The sequence below is a fragment of the Amphiura filiformis genome, chromosome 4 (assembly GCF_039555335.1).
Source record: "Amphiura filiformis chromosome 4, Afil_fr2py, whole genome shotgun sequence".
Taxonomy (NCBI): Eukaryota; Metazoa; Echinodermata; class Ophiuroidea; order Amphilepidida; family Amphiuridae; genus Amphiura; species Amphiura filiformis.
In genome coordinates this window covers 79,556,313-79,577,805 of record NC_092631.1, presented here as the reverse complement: position 1 = coordinate 79,577,805, position 21,493 = coordinate 79,556,313, and the positions used below count along the sequence as shown (strand labels likewise).

The 21,493-nt window shown below is 35.4% G+C and overlaps 1 protein-coding gene across 1 annotated transcript in view; it reads right to left on the bottom strand.

Annotated features, from left to right (window-relative positions):
* Positions 1–5: 5 nt before the first annotated feature.
* LOC140150412 (uncharacterized) overlaps positions 6–21,493 on the bottom strand; it is a 31,653-nt gene continuing 10,165 nt past the window's right edge. Inside the window, exons 3-5 of the mRNA XM_072172424.1 lie at positions 2,156–2,257; positions 1,709–1,918; positions 6–451 (exon numbers count right to left, since the gene is read on the bottom strand). Coding sequence (XP_072028525.1) covers positions 147–451; positions 1,709–1,918; positions 2,156–2,257 — 617 coding nt within the window. The 3' untranslated portion in view covers positions 6–146. The remainder of the gene's footprint in view (positions 452–1,708; positions 1,919–2,155; positions 2,258–21,493) is intronic.

The window sequence follows — 21,493 nt, the reverse complement described above, 5'->3', positions numbered from 1 at the left end:
AATCGGAACGTTGTGATTATTTTACTCCCGAGTCACGGGTGACCTTGAAATATTATAAGCCAAAAAACATGAACCACTGTTCCCGTCTCAGCACCCAGTCTGTGGGACAAACTTTACACGTCACAAATTTCAGGTTCACATTGGTTTCACTCCATAAATGCTTGTTTCAGTGCCACAACAAACACAGTGCGATCAGCGCCTTTCAATTCGTAATCTGATTCCAGTTCGTCGCGTAATTTCTCTTCATATTTGCAGCAACGAGAGTACATGTCTTGTAGATGCGTACCATTAAATCGCCGAAATTTTTCACAGAGCTCGGTGAGTTCGTTGTCCTTGAGCCAACTTTGTACTTCTTCTCTACTCCATGCTCCTGCATTTGGATTTCCTTGTTTGATTGGTGATGCGTTTGGAGAGGCACCTTGCATTTCTTTTCTTGATTGCCCAATTGGTCCTACCAAACAAAATAATTATGTACGTTATGTGTTTTTGTGCTCTGAGATGTGGAAAGGTCGGATGAAATCAATGACGTAGCCAAGGGGGGCAAGCCTAGTGATAAGTCATACCCCTCTTGCACTTTTTTGTAATTTGTAGCCAATTTTTGACCATTTTTTTAAAAAGTTTGCTAGCATTACTTCTGGGGACTCCAATTGACACCACATAACGAGGACCTGGATACGCATCCTCGGAACGCAAGTCCTCTGAAAACATCAAAAAGGTCCTGTATCTTACCACCCCAACATAGCTTACTTGTTCTGTCCGTTAACTTTATAAGGACTTGTTCAGTATTACAGAATTTTTTGTGGACTTAGCATAACAACATAGCGACAAAAAGAGGGCATACTTTCGTCAAGATTCATCATTTTCAGGCCCTCGGAAATATATACAATACGCGTAATACTCCATGGTTTTTTTTTGGGGGGGGCGGGGGTGAGCGTTTGCATCTCGGTCAATTTGATGATGGTGATCTCACACACACACATTCCAAATGAGTAGATTTTCTGGGTGATTTTGGCTTTTTGCAATTTGAGAAGATCCCAATTATCAACGTGCGCAAATGAAAAAACTGGGCCATAAATACCCCCTCCCCGCTATCCAAATAAAACCAATGTCATCAAATAATGTATTTGCGTTTACATCGCGTTTGTGAGAGGGGGGCTGTATTCAACCCTACACACACCTACAAAACGAGTCGAGTTTTGTGAGCGATATCCAAGGGCTCAAGTTGTATGCGATGTAGACATTGTTTTGTATTGTATCTTTAAAAGTAATAATGATATGTACATAAAAGTATACATTTTCAGAAAGGAAATGATGCTAGAAACCAACTAGCATGGCAAATTACTGCAAAAATGAGGGGTTTTTTTAGAACAGCGTCAAATTTAGGCTTCCATGCCCATTTAATTTCGTCCACCATAACAATTTACCCTAAATTTCCCAATCAATGAAAATTGCATATTTATGTTCTAAAGACACAGAAGTAGAAACAGGTTTCTCAAATTTTATAATTTTTTCAGCGTTTTAAAAATATACCTTAAAATAGCCAAAATTTGGGTCCAAATTGAAGAAACAAAAGTCAAATTTTGATCCTTTTTACCAATATTTTAAAACAAAGAAAAATGTCTAAAATGTTAGAAGACCGTTTCTGTGTCTTTAGAAATAAATATACAGTTTTCAGATTTTACTGTAGCCCTCAGAAAAGCACACTTACCATCAACCTCATCTCCTCCTGAATATTCGCCAATAGCTTTCAGTAATTCCCCCATGTTCTTGTTAAGTTGATCATCAGAATGAAAGGCATAGTAGAGATCCATACCTTGCAGAAGTCCGAGCCAGCCGTCTGGTTCATAACCATCTTGCAGCAACAAGGGTATGATCTTTTTATTCCGCTTTTTATTTAATTTGTACGCATAGGAGGCTTCTGAAATGACAATTTAATTTGATTTATTTATGCTCTTCTTACTTATGCAATGAAATGTTTCTTTATTATTTATTTCGCATCTAACTTTGACCAAAAACTGACTAAGGTAGGTATCAAAACAAGTTTTCTCTTTGAGAAAATTAATCCATATTCTTCATAATGTAATGTGGACAAGAGGTGTAGTATTTTAAAATAGTAAAGGATACTTTGGGACACCCTGTATATACATTATTATACCTGATCTGCAGCTTTGGCTATCCTTGTATTGTTCAGTCATACAAATAAGAATCACGTCTGATTTCTGTACAGCATCGGCCATCGCTGAAAGGATGTCCCCTCCTGAAACAGAGAATTAAGTAGGATAATGATAGAGTGATTTATAGAAGAGTCAAACCCTGTGTACGTTAAGTGTCAGAGCTATTCGAAAAGAGAAGGGGACCATCCCCGGTTCTGATATCTCCAATCAACTCTAGGTTCCAGGACCGTGCATAGGTAAACTGGGCACGTTAAGCCTGTGCGACAATGCTCAAAACTGAGGTACAGCACGTATGTAAGAGCCCAGTACGTAACAAAATCCCAGTAGGCTACGTATCAATTTGATACGTATTGGGCTCAACCTCTTCTACCTAGAACAAAAAGTGGCAAAAATAATTCATCCCGCCCAATACGTAACAAAACTAAAATTTGATTAAAATTACTTTATTCATACTCCCTCCCTCTGTAGTGGTTTTTGTTACGTATTGGGCTCTATACATTTTTTTGTTACGTATTGGGCTCCGGTTGTTTTTCAAGCAAATTATGGATATTATGTGCATGTGTTTTTATAGAAGTACTTTATATTGACCCAGTAACTCATTTTGAGTCTTTCTAGAACAAAATATTTGACAGTGTTTTATCTCTAGACTTGGAATTTATTTGTTACGTATTGGCCTCTGGTTATTTTAAAAGGACATTATCATGATTAAATGCATGTTTTTGTTATAGAATTACTTTATATTACTCAGTAAATCCTTTTGAGTCTTTCTAGAAAAAAAAAATTGACAGTGTTTTTTCTCTAGACTTAGAATTTTTTGTTACGTATTGGGCTCTGGTTATTTTTAAAGCAAATTATGGGTTTTAGGTGCATGTTTTTGTTATAGAATTACTTTATATTGACTCAGTAAATCCTTTTGAGCCATTTTGATTCTTTCTAGAAAAAAAATTTTGACAGTGTTTTTCTCTAGACTTAGAATTTTTTATTACGTATTGGGCTCTGGTTATTTTTAAAAAAAGCAAATTATGGGTTTTAGGTGCATGTTTTTGTTATAGAATTACTTTATATTGACTCAGTAAATCCTTTTGAGTCATTTTGAGTCTTTCTAGAAAAAAAAATTTGACAGTGTTTTTTCTCTAGACTTATAATTTTTTTGTTACGTATTGGTCTCTGGTTATTGTGGTGATTAGTTGCATTTTTTGTTTGCTATAAACTTACTTTATATTGACCTGGTAACTCATTTTGAGTCATTTTGAATAATTCTAGAACAAAGCTGATTATGGTTATTAGGTGCATGTTTGTGTTATAGAATTACTTTATATTGACTCAGTAACTCATTTTGAGTCATTTTGAGTCTTCTAGAAAAAAATTTGACAGTGTTTTTTCTTTAGACATAGAATTTTTCTTGTTACGTATTGGGCTCTGGTTATTTTTAAAGCAAATTATGGTTATTAGTGCGTGTTTTTGTTATAGAATTACTTTATATTGACCCAGTAACTCATTTTGAGTCATTTGTGACTCTTTCTAGAGTCATTTTGAGTATTTTTAGAACAAAATATTTGTCAGTGTTTTTCGGCTGGATTTTTTTTGTTACGTATTGGGCTCTATACATTTTTTATGTGTTTTGGAGGTTACACTGTCTTTAAAGCTCTTTTATCCGGATTTTGTTCGCATATATGGACATGAGCTGACCTCCAGTTAATATTTATCGAAGAAAGAAAAAAATTCGAGTGGGTCTAATTTTTTTGTTACGTATTGGGCTCTTTACATTTTTATGCGTTTTGGAGGTTACACTGTCGGAAAAGCTCTTTAATCCGGATTTTTACGCCTATATGGACATGACTTGACCTCCGGTTAATATTTATCGAAGAAAGAAAAAAATTCGAGTGGGTCTAATTTGTTGTTACGTATTGGGCTCTATACATTTTTTATGGGTTACACTGTCGGTAAAGCTCCTTTATCCGGATTTGTTCGCATATATGGACATGACCTGACCTCCAGTTAATATTTATCGAACAAAGAAAAAAAAATTCGAGTGGGTCTAATTTTTTGTTACGTATTGGGCTCTTTGCATTTTTTATGCGTTTTGGAGGTTACACTGTCGGTAAAGTTCTTTTATCCGGATTTTTTCGCAAATATGGACATGAGCTGACCTCCAGTTAATATTTATGGAAGAAAAAAAAAAATTCGAGTGGGTCTGATTTTTGTTACGTATTGGGCTCTTTACATTTTTTATGCGTTTTGGAGGTTACACTGTCGGAAAAGCTCTTTTATCCGGATTTTTTCGCATATATGGACATGACCTGACCTCCATTTAATATTTATCGAAGAAAGAAAAAAAAATTCGAGTGGGTCTAATTTTTTGTTACGTATTGGGCTCTATACATTCTTTATGCGTTACACGGTCGGTAAAGCTCTTTTATCCGGATTTTTCGCATAATATATGGACATGACCTGACCTCCAGTTAATATTTATCGAAGGAAGAAAAAAAATTCGAGTGGGTCTAATTTTTTGTTACGTATTGGGCTCTATACATTTTTTAATGTGTTTTGGAGGTTACACTGTCGGAAAAGCTCTTTTATCCGGATTTTTTCGTATATATGGACAGGTCATGTCCATATATGAAAAAAAAATCCGGATAAAAGAGCTTTTCCGACAGTGTATTCTCAAAACGCATGTGGGTCAAAGAATACGTAGCAATAGACCCACTGAATTTTTTTTTTCTTCGATAATATTATCTGGAGGTCAGCTCATGTGACCTCCATTTAATATTTATCGAAGAAAGAAAAAAATCGAGTGGGTCTAATTTTTTGTTACGTATTGGGCTCTATACATTCTTTATGCGTTACACGGTCGGTAAAGCTCTTTTATCCGGATTTTTTCGCATATATGGACATGACCTGACCTCCAGTTAATATTTATCGAAGAAAGAAAAAATTCGAGTGGGTCTAATTTTTTGTTACGTATTGGGCTCTATACATTTTTTTATGTGTTTTGGAGGTTACACTGTCGGTAAAGCTCTTTTATCCGGATTTTTTCTCATATATGGACATGAACTGACCTCCAGTTAATATTTATCGAAGAAAGAAAAAAATTCGAGTGGGTCTAATTTTTTGCTACGTATTGGGCTCTTTACATTTTTATGCGTTTTGGAGGTTACACTGTCGGAAAAGCTCTTTTATCCGGATTTTTTGCATATATGGACATGACCTGACCTCCATTTAATATTTATCGAAGAAAGAAAAAAAAATCGAGTGGGTCTAATTTTTTGTTACGTATTGGGCTCTATACATTCTTTATGCGTTACACGTTCGGTAAAGCTCTTTTATCCGGATTTTTTCGCATATATGGACATGACCTGACCTCCAGTTAATATTTATCGAAGAAAGAAAAAAATTCGAGTGGGTCTAATTTTTTGTTACGTATTGGGCTCTATACATTTTTTATGTGTTTTGGAGGTTACACTGTCGGTAAAGCTCTTTTATCCGGATTTTTTCGCATATATGGACATGAGCTGACCTCCAGTTAATATTTATCGAAGAAAGAAAAAAAAAATTCGAGTGGGTCTAATTTTTTGCTACGTATTGGGCTCTATACATTTTTTATGCGTTTTGGAGGTTACACTGTCGGAAAAGCTCTTTTATCCGGATTTTTTGCATATATGGACCTGACCTGACCTCCATTTAATATTTATCGAAGAAAGAAAAAAATCGAGTGGGTCTAATTTTTTTTGTTACGTATTGGGCTCTATACATTCTTTATACGTTACACGGTCGGTAAAGCTCTTTTATCCGGATTTTTTCGCATATATGGACATGACCTGACCTCCAGTTAATATTTATCGAAGAAAGAAAAAAATTCGAGTGGGTCTAATTTTTTTGTTACGTATTGGGCTCTATACATTTTTTTATGTGTTTTGGAGGTTACACTGTCGGTAAAGCTCTTTTATCCGGATTTTTTCGCATATATGGACATGAACTGACCTCCAGTTAATATTTATCGAAGAAAGAAAAAAAATTCGAGTGGGTCTAATTTTTTGCTACGTATTGGGCTCTTTACATTTTTATGCGTTTTGGAGGTTACACTGTCGGAAAAGCTCTTTTATCCGGATTTTTTGCATATATGGACATGACCTGACCTCCATTTAATATTTATCGAAGAAAGAAAAAAATCGAGTGGGTCTAATTTTTTGTTACGTATTGGGCTCTATACATTCTTTATGCGTTACACGTTCGGTAAAGCTCTATATCAGAATTTTTTCGCATATATGGACATGACCTGACCTCCAGTTAATATTTATCGAAGAAAGAAAAAAAATTCGAGTGGGTCTAATTTTTTGCTACGTATTGGGCTCTTTACATTTTTTATGCGTTTTGGAGGTTACACTGTCGGAAAAGCTCTTTTATCCGGATTTTTCCGCATATATGGACATGACCTGACCTCCATTTAATATTTATCGAAGAAAGAAAACAATTCGAGTGGGTCTAATTTTTTGTTACGTATTGGGCTCTATACATTCTTTATGCGTTACACGTTCGGTAAAGCTCTTTTATCCGGATTTTTCGCATATATGGACATGAGCTGACCTCCAGTTAATATTTATCGAACAAAGAAAAAAATTCGAGTGGGTCTAATTTTTTGTTACGTATTGGGCTCTTTACATTTTTATGCGTTTTGGAGGTTACACCGTCGGAAAAGCTCTTTTATCCGGATTTTTTCGCATATATGGACATGACCTGACCTCCAGTTAATATTCATCGAAGAAAGAAAGCGATTCGAGTGGGTCTAATTTTTTGTTACGTATTGGGCTCTTTACATTTTTTTATACGTTTTGGTGTTTACACTGTCGGAAAAGCTCTTTTATCCGGATTTTTTCGCATATATGGACATTACCTGACCTCCAGCTAATATTTATCGAAGAAAGAACAAAATTCGAGTGGTTCTAATTTTTTGTTACGTATTGGGCTCTGTACATTTTTTATGCGTTTTGTAGGTTATTCTGTCGGAAAAAGCTCTTTTATCCGCATTTTTCGCATATATGGACATGACCTGACCTCCAGTTAATATTTATCGAAGAAAGAAAAAAATTCGAGTGGTTCTAATTTTTTGTTACGTATTGGGCTCTATACATTTTTTATGCGTTTTGGAGGTTACACTGTCGGAAAAACTCTTTTATCCGGATTTTTTCGCATATATGGACATGACTTGACCTCCGGTTAATATTTATCGAAGAAAGAAACAAATTCGAGTGGGTCTAATTTTTTGTTACGTATTGGGCTTTTATGCGTTTTGGAGGTTACACCGTCGGAAAAGCTCTTTTATCCGGATTTTTTCGCATATATGGACATGACCTGACCTCCAGTTAATATTTATCGAAGAAAGAACAAAATTCGAGTGGTTCTAATTTTTTGTCACGTATTGGGCTCTATACATATTTTATGCGTTTTGGAGGTTACACTGTCGGAAAAACTCTTTTATCCGGATTTTTTCTCATATATGGACATGACTTGACCTCAGGTTAATATTTATCGAAGAAAGAAAAAAAATCGAGTGGGTCTAATTTTTTTGTTACGTATTGGACTCTATGCATTTTTATGCGTTTTTGAGGTTACACTGTCGGAAAAGCTCTTTTATCCAGATTTTTTCGCTTATATGGACATGACCTGACCTCCAGTTAATATTTATCGAAGAAAGAAAAAAAAATCGAGTGGGTCTAATTTTTTGTTACGTTTTGCGTTTTGGAGGTTACGCTGTCGGAAAAGCTTCCTTTATCCGGATTTTTTCGCATATATGGACATGACCTGACCTCCAGTTAATATTTATCGAAGAAAGAAAAAAAAAAATTCAAGTGGTTCTAATTTTTTTGTTACGTATTGGGCTCTATACATTTTTATGCGTTTTGGAGGTTACACTGTCGGAAAAGCTCTTTTATCCGGATTTTTTCGCATATATGGACATGACCTGACCCCCAGTTAATATTTATCGAAGAAAGAAAAAAAAATCGGGTGGGGGTCTAATTTTTTGTTACGTTATGCGTTTTGGAGGTTACACTGTCGGAAAAGTTCTTTTATCCGGATTTTTTCGCAAAGATTTACTTGATTTGATCTCCAATTAATATTTATTTATTGAAGAAACATGAAGTACCGACTATTTCTTTTATAGGCGCATACCGTATTGGAATGTCATCTTTCCCTGGGTAAGATCTGACACCAGGCCAGCCCATGGCCCGAGGGTAACATGAGTATGTTTGTTTTACCTTGAAGGCAAGGATAGTCTTGCAAATATGGGCTAACTTTCCCCTAGGCCATCCAATATGTCATATACATTAGGACTAAAAGTTCACAGATTTTGTTATGGTATGGTATGCGATTGGAGGTTTGCGTGTCAAAAATGGGGTTTATAGGATTTTTTGGTTTCATGGTTCGACTTCATTTGATATCCCATTAATATTAGTTATAGACAAAAAGTGTTATTTTTTTTTTTTTATTCCATGTGTAGGTGTTAATGTAAAAAAATGGTTTTATTCTGATATTTTTAGCGGCGAAGCCAACTGAAGCAATACCCGTGTAACAAATCGCTTGTTAAAACCATAGTGCAGTTATGTCCACGACAAATTCACCGTGACATTTCCAACCATAAACCCGCTTAGTGAAGATTAAACCGAGATATGCAGTACTAAACCATTATAGTAATCGATTGTCCAATGCAAATTTATTACCACGTGATAATATAAATCCAATGAGCGATCGAATTGTCCGCTACGGTCGACTAATCCAATGGATAATGACCTTATTGACATGTACGGGCAGAGCTCCACTGACCGAGTTTTGGGGTATTTTGCAATGGTTTGCTGTCATTTACTCATCAAGGTGGTCCCCGTTATTTTAAGGACTATGCTATTGATTTAAAGATTGACATGTAGAGAATAAACCATACTTGATTGACAGAAAGTACTAAGTTTGTACCTATTACGGTTTCGTGACACCCTCTTCCAAATGCGCCCAAGCCAGGGCGGTCCGGTAAAGCAAAATGTGCATTAGAATAACACGGGAGTTTGGATATAGATGGTAGGATTTCTTTCTCATACAAATGTATGGTCCCTCGTTATTGAAGTATGTACCGGGTTGAAAATTCAGACATTTTGAAAATAATAAGTAATTGAAACATAGAGCAAGTACTAAAATCATAGCTTTTATTACTTTTGATATATGACGCTAACTAATTCATCTCCTATATCTACAACACAGCGCTACCAGTAGGGGTCAATTGCCTATTGTGAGTGCCCCTGTGTTGTGTGCATACATGTGTGAGATGTGTGCACAGACTGTCCTGGACTGTCCCACAATCTTGGTTCGGTTCCGTCTTTGGATATTTAAATGGAATGATACATAATTACGTACGACCTATGAACAAAAAGTTCTGTAACCCCATTAACCCGCCCCAGTTTCCGGTTCTAAAATAGGCCTACTCCATACTCCATTGGTGCTGATTTAGGGTGTGGTGCGGAGCGGTAATCGGACACGCACATATTTTTTCAATCTTGCTAAATTATTACTTCAGTATCTATTTCGTGTAATTGATCTTTTCGGTGAACCCATAAGCCTTTGCGATTACACCTGATATGTCGTCATTTGACTTCAGTACGCGTCAGGCCGATGCGAACATCGTTTAGCAAACATCGTTACTGCGCATTATATATGTCGACGTGAAGTCAAGTAACGACATCTCAGGTGTACTCGCAAAGGCTTATGGGATTTACCCAAAATAATTGGATGCTGGGATATGTTTTTAAACCTAAAATACATTGTTATAACTGGTATTATTGATGTTTGGTTACACATTTGATGTTGTTTCAGTTATAATATGCTAGCATATTAGGCCAAAAAGACTAAATTGTTGTCTTGCCCTCCTAAGCCTAAAATCTTGGTACAGCCGGCCGGATTTTTTTGTACCAACTCAACCATTTGATACCTACTATTTTACAGTAACATGAGTGAAGAGAGGCAAATGCATAATATCGGCTGTATTTTCTACCCGATGTTTAAAATTTTTATTGAAGTAAATAATATCAAGGTCTTTCACAATTAACTCTTAGTTTACTGATTTATTTATTTTTTAAACCCCAAAAAACCGGGCCCATAATTATTTTCGCGATTTTGACCCGGCCGCGGAGGGCAATGCAACAACTTTTTTTTTTTTACCTAATCATAACACTTGTATATCGATCTAATCTCCTAAGAGGAATACACACATATTTTCATTTAAATGTTTACGACTTTTTATCGTTTCCAGAATATAAAATCTTACTCTGGTTATGAGTTCACCTACAAAAATATGGAAAATGTATCAAAATACAGTGTAGGTAACATTTAAATGTACAATTATGCTAAGCTTGAAGAAGCTATCATTTTATACAGGACAGAAGTTATAAGAGTGGAGGTAGAACTTTTGAATGACCCTCGTATATCAAGGAGGTTCAACGCCCCTCGGAAAAATGCCACAATGAAATAAAATATGAAATATAATCTTCAGTAGATAGCAATGACTTCACAGAACAACCTGCTATCATTTGATAGCACTGTCTTTACATAACCATCAGCTATCTTCAGTAGATAGCAATTACTTCACATCAGCAACCTCAGTAAATATATATGACTTTACATAGCCATCAGCTAATATCAATAGATAACAATGACTTTATATGACCATTTCTAAATTGGCAAATACTGTATCAAGTTGACAATACCCTAACCCTAACCTTTAACCCTAACCCTAAGCCCTATAACTATAAATCTTAACCCAAGTCCCAAACCAAAACCCTAACCACAAGCAGCGCCCTTACCCTTACGCTCTGAAAACCTTAACCCGAATATCCTAAACCCTAAACCATTACCCTAAGTCCAAACCCTAAACCCTAACCATAACTAATTCGGTGGGTTGGCACTGTATCCAGCAGTTCAGCACGTAGGGGGTGAAATGGTAGGGATGCGAAATGTCCTGTTTCCCTTTGTGAGAATAACTTCAGCTATCTTCAGCAGATAACAAAGACTTCACATAGCCTTCCGCTAATATCAGTAGGTAGCACTGACATCACATATAGCCATCAGCCATCTTCAGTAGATGAAATGACTTCACATATAGTCATCCGCTATCTTTAGTAGATAGCAATGACATCGCCATCAGCTATCTTCAGTAGATTCACCACGAATACGCTCACACCCGGACCCCAACCTTCTTCTGAAGAAATGTTTTTCCTTGATTATAGCTATACTCAATAAAAGAAATATGAATTATATTTTACCTAACAACGCAAATTTACAAGATTGTAAAATTGCCCAAATTGTTAAAATGTAGTATGCAAATTTATGTAGGTAAGGAACAGCAATGTTTAAAATTTGCTTCATTCCAAGTAAGTGATTATGTGATTATATGTGATTATTAGGCCTACATAATGGTTAAAGTTTGTTGAATTTTCAGATTGTCTGATTAGCAATATACTTGATGACCATGCATGATGACGGTGAGGTGACCATGCAAATTGTATGCAAATTAGCTAATTTTCTATAATTGTTCTTCACGTGCAAAACATTGCAGACTCCACAGTTACAAACTTCAAACTATTCTCTACCTTCACAAGAAATCAGAGGAACTCCAGATACCTCTATCGAATTATATTTTTTTTAAACAGACATTTATTACGGTTCTTCCACACATGACACATTAGTTTAGTGGTGCTTTGGTCAACTTCAAAGGACCTTTCTAGAGGGCGCAAACATGATTCAACAACGACAGATTCGGAAAAATGAACCCTTTTTATAATTCGGAATAGAGATCACGGTGACTCATTTCGGAATAAAGAACCCTATTTAGATTTCGGAATGAAGAATGTTTTTTTCATATTCCGAATAGAGAGCATTTTTTTCATATTCGGAGTAGAGAACACGGTGACTTGTTTCGAAATAAAGAACCTTTATTCGATTTCGGAATAGAGAACCCATTTTTCATATTCGGAATAACGAACTTTTTTCATATTCGGAATTTGCCGACGGAAATATCTTGGTCTGTCTAATACAATTGTGAATTGTAGATCCCAATTTTATTTTTTCGCCAGGGCGCTTAAGAATCTAAAAAGTGTGTGTGTGTGTGTGTGTGTGTGGGGGGGGGGTAATTATCAAAATTTTTCCTCAATATTTTTTTTTTTTTTTTTTCATTATTAACTACTTTTACAATAACAATATTGTATAACAACAACTTCCGCACATTGGCTTTTGTAATCTGCCGACAATCCTATATGTTTTGCCGACAACCGTCACTTTTGCCGACAACATTAAGAATTGCCGGAGGGGTGTCTCAACCCATACCACCCCACCCCCTTCTAGCGGCAGCCCGCAAAGTTACGTTACCGCAATCAAAAAGGAATGACTGGGCACCATACTAGCATATATTCCTTCCTTCCTATAGTTTCATGTTTTTGTCCTTTTGGGGCGTTTTCTTTCATGATATATCTTTTAATTTTCTCTGTTTAATGATGAGCGTAACATTTATATTAAAAAACCATATACAGTTTATTGGTAAATTACCGATTTTGTTTGGAACAGAAATTGCATGTGCTCAAAGTGGTTTGTGGCCGAATTGCCGTGGGACCGAATTGTTTTGGGTGCGAATCGACCTGGCCCTCAGGACGGGTATGGTCGAGGACTCAGGGAAGGTAATATGGATTCTGCTTAAGGGGATATAATACCATGATTTGATCAGTATCCCTCTTCTTTTTTTTGTTGCAAATTTATGAAGTACATGTTTCATAACAAACTATAATTTATTCTCTTTAAGTAGAGTACATAAATAGAATACTTTAAATCCTTTGTTATACTATCTTTAGAAAACTTATTCAGCAATGCATGCTAAATAATACTGAATAAATTAAATAAACTTTTCCACAATGGATGCATAGTCAATTTAATACTATTACCTTCTATAATGTGTTGTTAGGAAAAGAGATTTAATAAAAAACCCTTTAAAAGAGAGTGCTCAGGCATGATTAGAACACATAGTTATGCAATGTAGGTCGTTGGTGTTGAATAAGGTCGCGTTTCTTATAATTAGGGCTAATGATACTGTTTTTATTATGTAGGTCTACATACGATTAAGATATAAGATTGTGAAGATCCTTAAGCATTTTGATTAAAAGGGTAAATATAACGTTCCACTAGGGTGATTAGCTCTTCAATATTTAGAGACTGCATATCTACTAATGTAGAGCCGGTTGGGATATGTATAGATATGATATGATGTGTGATAGATAATGATAATGATGAGGTTTCTTAAGACTTGGGTGATTTTTAGGAAATACAGTAAAAATTTAACGTTCCAGAAGGCTGATTATCATTGTCCAAAATGATAAGAATATCCCATTTTATCTGTTTTTGGTTTTGTTTTTGGTACAGAAGTGCAAAATTATGATGTAGCTGGAGGGGATCATGAAATAACCAAAAACTTGTATAATTTAATACAAAATCAATTAAAATTGTATGAAAACAACAAGTTAAAGGTTTAAAACTGGACCTGTTTTGGTTAATGCTAAGAACTTCATTACATTAGTGGCCACCTACTTTCAACTAGAGAGGAAAAGTAAAAGTTGAAGCCTTAAGGGCTACGTGTATGAAACAATACCTATTCAGATAATGCATCAAAATACTGTGTGCAATAATGGAGAAGATATAAACATTTGGCCTTAAAATTCAATGTTGTAAATAATGTTGTTATGCTGGGCTGATTATATCAAATCCATATCAGTCAGAACAAGTACCTCTCAATGCAAATTTAAGAAGTTCATGGGCATTTGGTATTGTATATTTGGCCATGCACACTGATCTAGTTGGCTGGCAAACAAAATCTGATCTAAAGAAGTTCCTGAGCAGTATGTAATTTACTAACTTGAACTTCCAGACCACTATCAATCTGTCAACACCTATAACTATTGAAACTAATTTCATCCCCAGGTAAAAAAACCTCCACTATGGGCTAAAGAACAGTTTTATAAGTAATTTCATGGGAAATGAGGCTAATATTCTATGCCCACCTCAAGTTAGATATCTCACTGCTGCATATATATTATGAACTATGTCATAGGGAGTGAGGTTAATTTAGTAGCTAGCATTTATAGTCTGCATTTCCATTACCAGGCATTATCCTATCAAATATTATCCTATAAAATATTTTTAGTGAAGACAAAGCAAAAGCATTTGCAGAAGAAGCCTGACTTGGAGCTACTTAGGTTCAAAGGTCGACTTTAATTCCAAGGTCTAAACTGGATGTATATATTCACTCAGGTGTACCTGAGCGAAAAAAGGCTATATGTCATCATAGGTCAGGTTATAGGTCACTTGGTTCAGGTCAAATTTAGGCATCCATTTGTGATATTATAATGAGGCATCAATTTTAATATTTTGTTTTTTACTGGATATAATATTGAAAAGGTGTGAGGTGGATATACTAAAATACCTTGGGATGTAAATGGTGAGTACAATTTAGATTGCCTAGTTGAGATGGATTGGACACATAAATATAAAATAGTTACCAAAATCACAAAAGTGAAGCTTACGAAAAACTACCTAATATGGTGGTATAGGTGACAAGAATTGCTGTAGTGTGGTTGTGGTAACCTGTTACCTATGGCTTAATTAAGTTTCAGTGAAATAATGTCGCAAGTTAAAAATATAGCTCAAAATTGAAAATAGAAGCATTTTAACCACTTTGTTTTTTGATAGGTGTGCAGCACCCAGTTCATGATGGCATAAAAGAAATCAGGAAGCGCTTATTTCCATTTTACATATCAACATTATTCCCTAATGTGTTAGCAACACATATCCAAATTTTTAACGAAATCCGTTGATAATAAGCTTTCCAAAATGAAGTGAATTTAAAACACCAGTGATGTACCACCTTTTGGCTTCTACCTTTAAAAGCATGTAAGTTACATTGATACCGATGCCACCAATAGAACGAGAAGATTTGCCCTTCATTTTGCATACCCCTTAAAAGCCACAATTAATGCACGATTTTTTACAGATTTTTTAAAACCTTTTTTGCAAATTTGTTGTATGTTTACACATGTGCCAAACTTACACTAAACTCATGTTAATTGGTTTCAGACAAATTTGGTGTGATTGCAGGACAACATAATAGAAAATCTATGATTTTCACACATTTCAGATTTTTGCAGTATTTAGGGAGCGGTCATTTAATATCTACGTCAGCAAGGGGGATGGAGGATTTCCATATTTTTTCTCGATTTTTACGTTCCCCCTTTCAGGTTCCCCCACCAATCAGGTAAAAAACAAAATTGATGTTTTAAACTAAAACAAGTCCTTGGTCTTTTTTTTGTTTTTGATTTGTTTTTATCGAATGCTTTCGGTTGACACTTGTACTGGTTCTCACATTATCCAGTCAAAATGTTACAGCACTAAAATCATAGATTTACTTTTAGAGTTAACAAGTCACTGTACATCTGATTATGTGATGCCGCGATGTAGGCCTACAAAAGTATAAAAACAAGTTAGAAATTACTATGGAGGGGAATGACGTTTCTTGCTTCCCTTTGAACATGAAATTGCTGCAAGAATATCATGGGCGTACCCAAAGACATCGACAAGGGGTCCAGGGGTCAATGCTAGGTAGGCCTCTGTCGGGGTCCAGACCTTCAGTGGGAAAGCCCCCCCCCCCCCGGAAAATTGACATTCGACTACTTTGAACTAATTTGATGCTTTCTGGTGTGATTTAGAAAACTAATAATGGTTAAAGGCATATGGCCTATAAAGTTAGGCGCACCGTGTGCATAACAGGAGGCTAGAGGGGGGGGGCGGATTCCAGAAAAAATGGATTCTCTTCTTTTAAATTTGATTCCTGGTTGACCCACAAAAGTGTTTGTGGGGAGTGAAAATGTTTATCACAAAAGTTTGTATTACACTTTATATTATTGATATACAAGCTTTAATTTTAAGCTATTAGGAGCATTCAAAGTGAAGGCAGTTTCCATGGCAACGGCCATATATACTCATTTTAAAGCAAATTCTCCCAGCAAAATTGAGCAAATTTCTCAGTAAAATAAAAATGGGAGTAAATGGGGCCACGATCTAGAGAAGGGGCAAGTTTTGAGAGAAAAATAATAATAATAAAACAATTTAAAATAAAAAAGAAAGAATACAACACATGGTCAACCCTCTTAAGAATGTAAGCATTAAAATAACACATTTTCTGGCCCACCAGGATAATAATTTATAATTTTTCATAATTTCTCCATTTTTATAACGTGCGTCACCCAATAGGATTTGCACACACGTTTAAATAGCTTGTTATCAAATTATATCAGTGACATTAATAAATATCGTATATTGGACATATTTTTTGTATAATTACTCACGATATTCGCCCATACTGAACAGAGCTAGATAATTATTATCTTGTGTAATAAAAATCGATGACCGAATATAACTTTTTCGCAAGGTACCGATACCAATATGAATATCCGATTCATAATAAATTGTAAGTATGGGATAATACTGGACACTTCACCCCGCACACTTTCACCACGTATATTTCCACGCGGCCCGCACATTTTCATCCCAGCACATTCTCATCCCTTACGCATTCGCCCTCTAAATAACAAGCTATTCTATGTTCAAAATGGGCCGGTCGGTCCAGTCGATTTTGTTTAAACCTTCAGCTTTTAAAAATCCTAACAAGTATTAAATACTGGTTCATCCATTAGGGACATTGTCAATTTTTACTACTGAATAGGCCTACTTGTTAGATAATCAATTAAGACTAGTCTTTCAACAACAAAAAACAATTAAAAAAAAAAAACATTCAGTTTCTATATCTGTACAAATTTTTTTTTAAATCCTCACTCGATTTTTTAAAATCTTTCTTCGATAAATGTTGGAGGTCAAGACAAAATGCGAAAAAATCCGGATAAAAGAACTTTTCGGACAGTGTCGGAGCCAAAACGCATAACGTAACAAAAAATTTGACCCTCTCGGTTTTGTTTCTTTCTTCAATAAATATTAACCGGAGGTCAAGTCAAGTGCATTTATGCGAAAAAATCCGGAAAAAAGAATTTTTTCGACAGTGTCGGAGCCAAAACGCATAACGTAACAATTAGACCCTCTCCACTTTTTTTCTTTCTTCGATAGGTATTAACCGTAAGTCAGGTCAACTCCATTTATGCAAAAAAATCCGGATTGAAGAACTTTTCTGAGAGTGTCGGAGTCAAAACGTATAACGTAACAAAACAATTAGACCCCCTTGAATTTTTTTTTTTCTTTCTTCGATAAATATTAATCGGAGGTGAGGTCAAGTTCATACATGCGAAAAATTCCGCATAAAAGAACTTTTCCGACTGTGTAACTTCCAAAACGCATAACGTAACAAAAAATTAGATCCACTCGATCTTTTGTTCTTTCTTCGATAAATATTAACCGGAGGTCAAGTCATGTCCATATATGCGAACAAAATCCGGATAAAAGAGCTTTTCCGACAATGTAACCTCCAAAACGCACAAAAATGTATAGAGCCCAATACGTAACAAAAAATTAGAACCAATCGAATTTTTTCTTTCTTCGATAAATATTAACTGGAGGTCAGGTCAGGTCCATATATGCGAAAAAAAATCCCGATAAAAGAGCTTTTCCAACAGTGTAACCTCTAAAACGCATAGAAAATGTATAAAGCCCAGTACGTAACAAAAATAGAACCACTCGAATGTTTTTCTTTCTTAGATAAATATTAACCGGAGGACAAGTCATGTCCATATATGCGAAAAAAATCCGGATAAAAGAGCTTTTCCGACAGTGTAACCTCCAAAACGCATAAAAAGGTCATAATAGAAAATCTATGATTTTCACACATTTCAGATTTTTGCAGTATTTATGGAGCGGTCATTTAATATCTACGCCAGCAATGGGGGATGGAGGATTTCCATATTTTTTCTCGATTTTTACGTTCCCCCTTTCAGGTTCCCCCCACCAATCAGGTAAAAAAAAATTGATGTTTTAAACTAAAAACAAGTCCTTGGTCTTTTTTGTTTTTGATTTGTTTTTATCGAATGCTTTCGGTTGACACTTGTACTGGTTCTCACATTATCCAGTCAAAATGTTACAGCACTAAAATCATAGATTTACTTTTAGAGTTAACAAGTCACTGTACATCTGATTATGTGATGCCGCGATGTAGGCCTACAAAAGTATAAAAACAAGTTAGAAATTACTATGGAGGGGAATGACGTTTCTTGCTTCCCTTTGAACATGAAATTGCTGCAAGAATATCATGGGCGTACCCAAAGACATCGACAAGGGGTCCAGGGGTCAATGCTAGGTAGGCCTCTGTCGGGGTCCACCTTCAGTGGGAAAGCCCCCCGGAAAATTGACATTCGACTACTTTGAACTAATTTGATGCTTTCTGGTGTGATTTAGAAAACTAATAATGGTTAAAGGCATATGGCCTATAAAGTTAGGCGCACCGTGTGCATAACAGGAGGCTAGGGGGGGGGGGGGTGACGGATTCCAGAAAAAATGGATTCTCTTCTTTTAAATTTGATTCCTGGTTGACCCACAAAAGTGTTTGTGGGGAGTGAAAATGTTTATCACAAAAGTTTGTATTACACTTTATATTATTGATATACAAGCTTTAATTTTAAGCTATTAGGAGCATTCAAAGTGAAGGCAGTTTCCATGGCAACGGCCATATATACTCATTTTAAAGCAAATTCTCCCAGCAAAATTGAGCAAATTTCTCAGTAAAATAAAAAATGGGAGTAAATGGGGCCACGATCTAGAGAAGGGGCAAGTTTTGAGAGAAAAATAATAATAATAAAACAATTTAAAATAAAAAAGAAAGAATACAACACATGGTCAACCCTCTTAAGAATGTAAGCATTAAAATAACACATTTTCTGGCCCACCAGGATAATAATTTATAATTTTTTCATAATTTCTCCATTTTTATAACGTGCGTCACCCAATAGGATTTGCACACACGTTTAAATAGCTTGTTATCAAATTATATCAGTGACATTAATAAATATCGTATATTGGACATATTTTTTGTATAATTACTCACGATATTCGCCCATACTGAACAGAGCTAGATAATTATTATCTTGTGTAATAAAAATCGATGACCGAATATAACTTTTTCGCAAGGTACCGATACCAATATGAATATCCGATTCATAATAAATTGTAAGTATGGGATAATACTGGACACTTCACCCCGCACACTTTCACCACGTATATTTCCACGCGGCCCGCACATTTTCATCCCAGCACATTCTCATCCCTTACGCATTCGCCCTCTAAATAACAAGCTATTCTATGTTCAAAATGGGCCGGTCGGTCCAGTCGATTTTTTTTAAACCTTCAGCTTTTAAAAATCCTAACAAGTATTAAATACTGGTTCATCCATTAGGGACATTGTCAATTTTTACTACTGAATAGGCCTACTTGTTAGATAATCAATTAAGACTAGTCTTTCAAAAAAAAAAACAATTAAAAAAAAAAACATTTAGTTTCTATATCTGTACAATTTTTTTTTTAAATCCTCACTCGATTTTTTTTATCTTTCTTCGATAAATGTTGGAGGTCAAGACAAAATGCGAAAAAATCCGGATAAAAGAACTTTTTGGACAGTGTCGGAGCCAAAACGCATAACGTAACAACAAATTTGACCCTCTCGGTTTTGTTTCTTTCTTCGATAAATATTAACCGGAGGTCAAGTCAAGTGCATTTATGCGAAAAAATCCGGAAAAAAGAACTTTTTCGACAGTGTCGGAGCCAAAACGCATAACGTAACAATTAGACCCTCTCCACTTTTTTCTTTCTTCGATAGGTATTAACCGTAAGTCAGGTCAACTCCATTTATGCAAAAAAATCCGGATTGAAGAACTTTTCTGAGAGTGTCGGAGTCAAAACGTATAACGTAACAAAACAATTAGACCCCCTTGAATTTTTTTTTTTCTTTCTTCGATAAATATTAATCGGAGGTGAGGTCAAGTTCATACATGCGAAAAATTCCGCATAAAAGAACTTTTCCGACTGTGTAACTTCCAAAACGCATAACGTAACAAAAAATTAGATCCACTCGATCTTTTGTTCTTTCTTCGATAAATATTAACCGGAGGTCAAGTCATGTCCATATATGCGAACAAAATCCGGATAAAAGAGCTTTTCCGACAATGTAACCTCCAAAACGCACAAAAATGTATAGAGCCCAATACGTAACAAAAAATTAGAACCAATCGAATTTTTTCTTTCTTCGATAAATATTAACTGGAGGTCAGGTCAGGTCCATATATGCGAAAAAAATCCCGATAAAAGAGCTTTTCCAACAGTGTAACCTCTAAAACGCATAGAAAATGTATAAAGCCCAGTACGTAACAAAAAATAGAACCACTCGAATGTTTTTCTTTCTTAGATAAATATTAACCGGAGGACAAGTCATGTCCATATATGCGAAAAAATCCGGATAAAAGAGCTTTTCCGACAGTGTAACCTCCAAAACGCATAAAAATGTCAAGGGCCCAATACGTAACAAAAATTAGACCCACTCGATTTTTTTTTCTTTCTTCGATAAATATTAACTGGAGGTCAGGTCATGTCCATATATGCGAAAAAATTCCGGATAACGACAGTGTAACCTCCAAAACGCATAAAAAATGTATAGAGCCCAATACGTAACAAAAAATTAGACCCACTCGAATTTTTTTCTTTCTTCGATAAATATTAACTGGAGGTCAGGTCCTGTCCATATATGCGAAAAAATCCGGATAAAAGAGCTTTTCCGACAGTGTAACCTCAAAAACACATAAAAAATGTAAAGAGCCCAATACGTAACAAAAAATTAGACCCACTCGAATTGTTTTCTTTGTTCGATAAATATTAACTGGAGGTCAGGTCATGTCCATATATGCGAAAAATCCAGATTAAAGAGCTTTACCGACCGTGTAACGCATAAAGAATGTATAGAGCCCAATACGTAACAAAAAATTAGACCCACTCGAATTTTTTCTTTCTTCGATAAATATTAACTGGAGGTCAGGTCATGTCCATATATGCGAAAAAATCCGGATAAAAGAGCTTTACCGACCATGTAACGCATAAAGAATGTATAGAGCCCAATACGTAACAAAAAATTAGACCCACTAGAATTTTTTTCTTTGTTCGATAAATATTAACTGGAGGTCAGGTCATGTCCATATATGCGAAAAATCCGGATAAAAGAGCTTTACCGACCGTGTAACGCATAAAGAATGTATAGAGCCCAATAC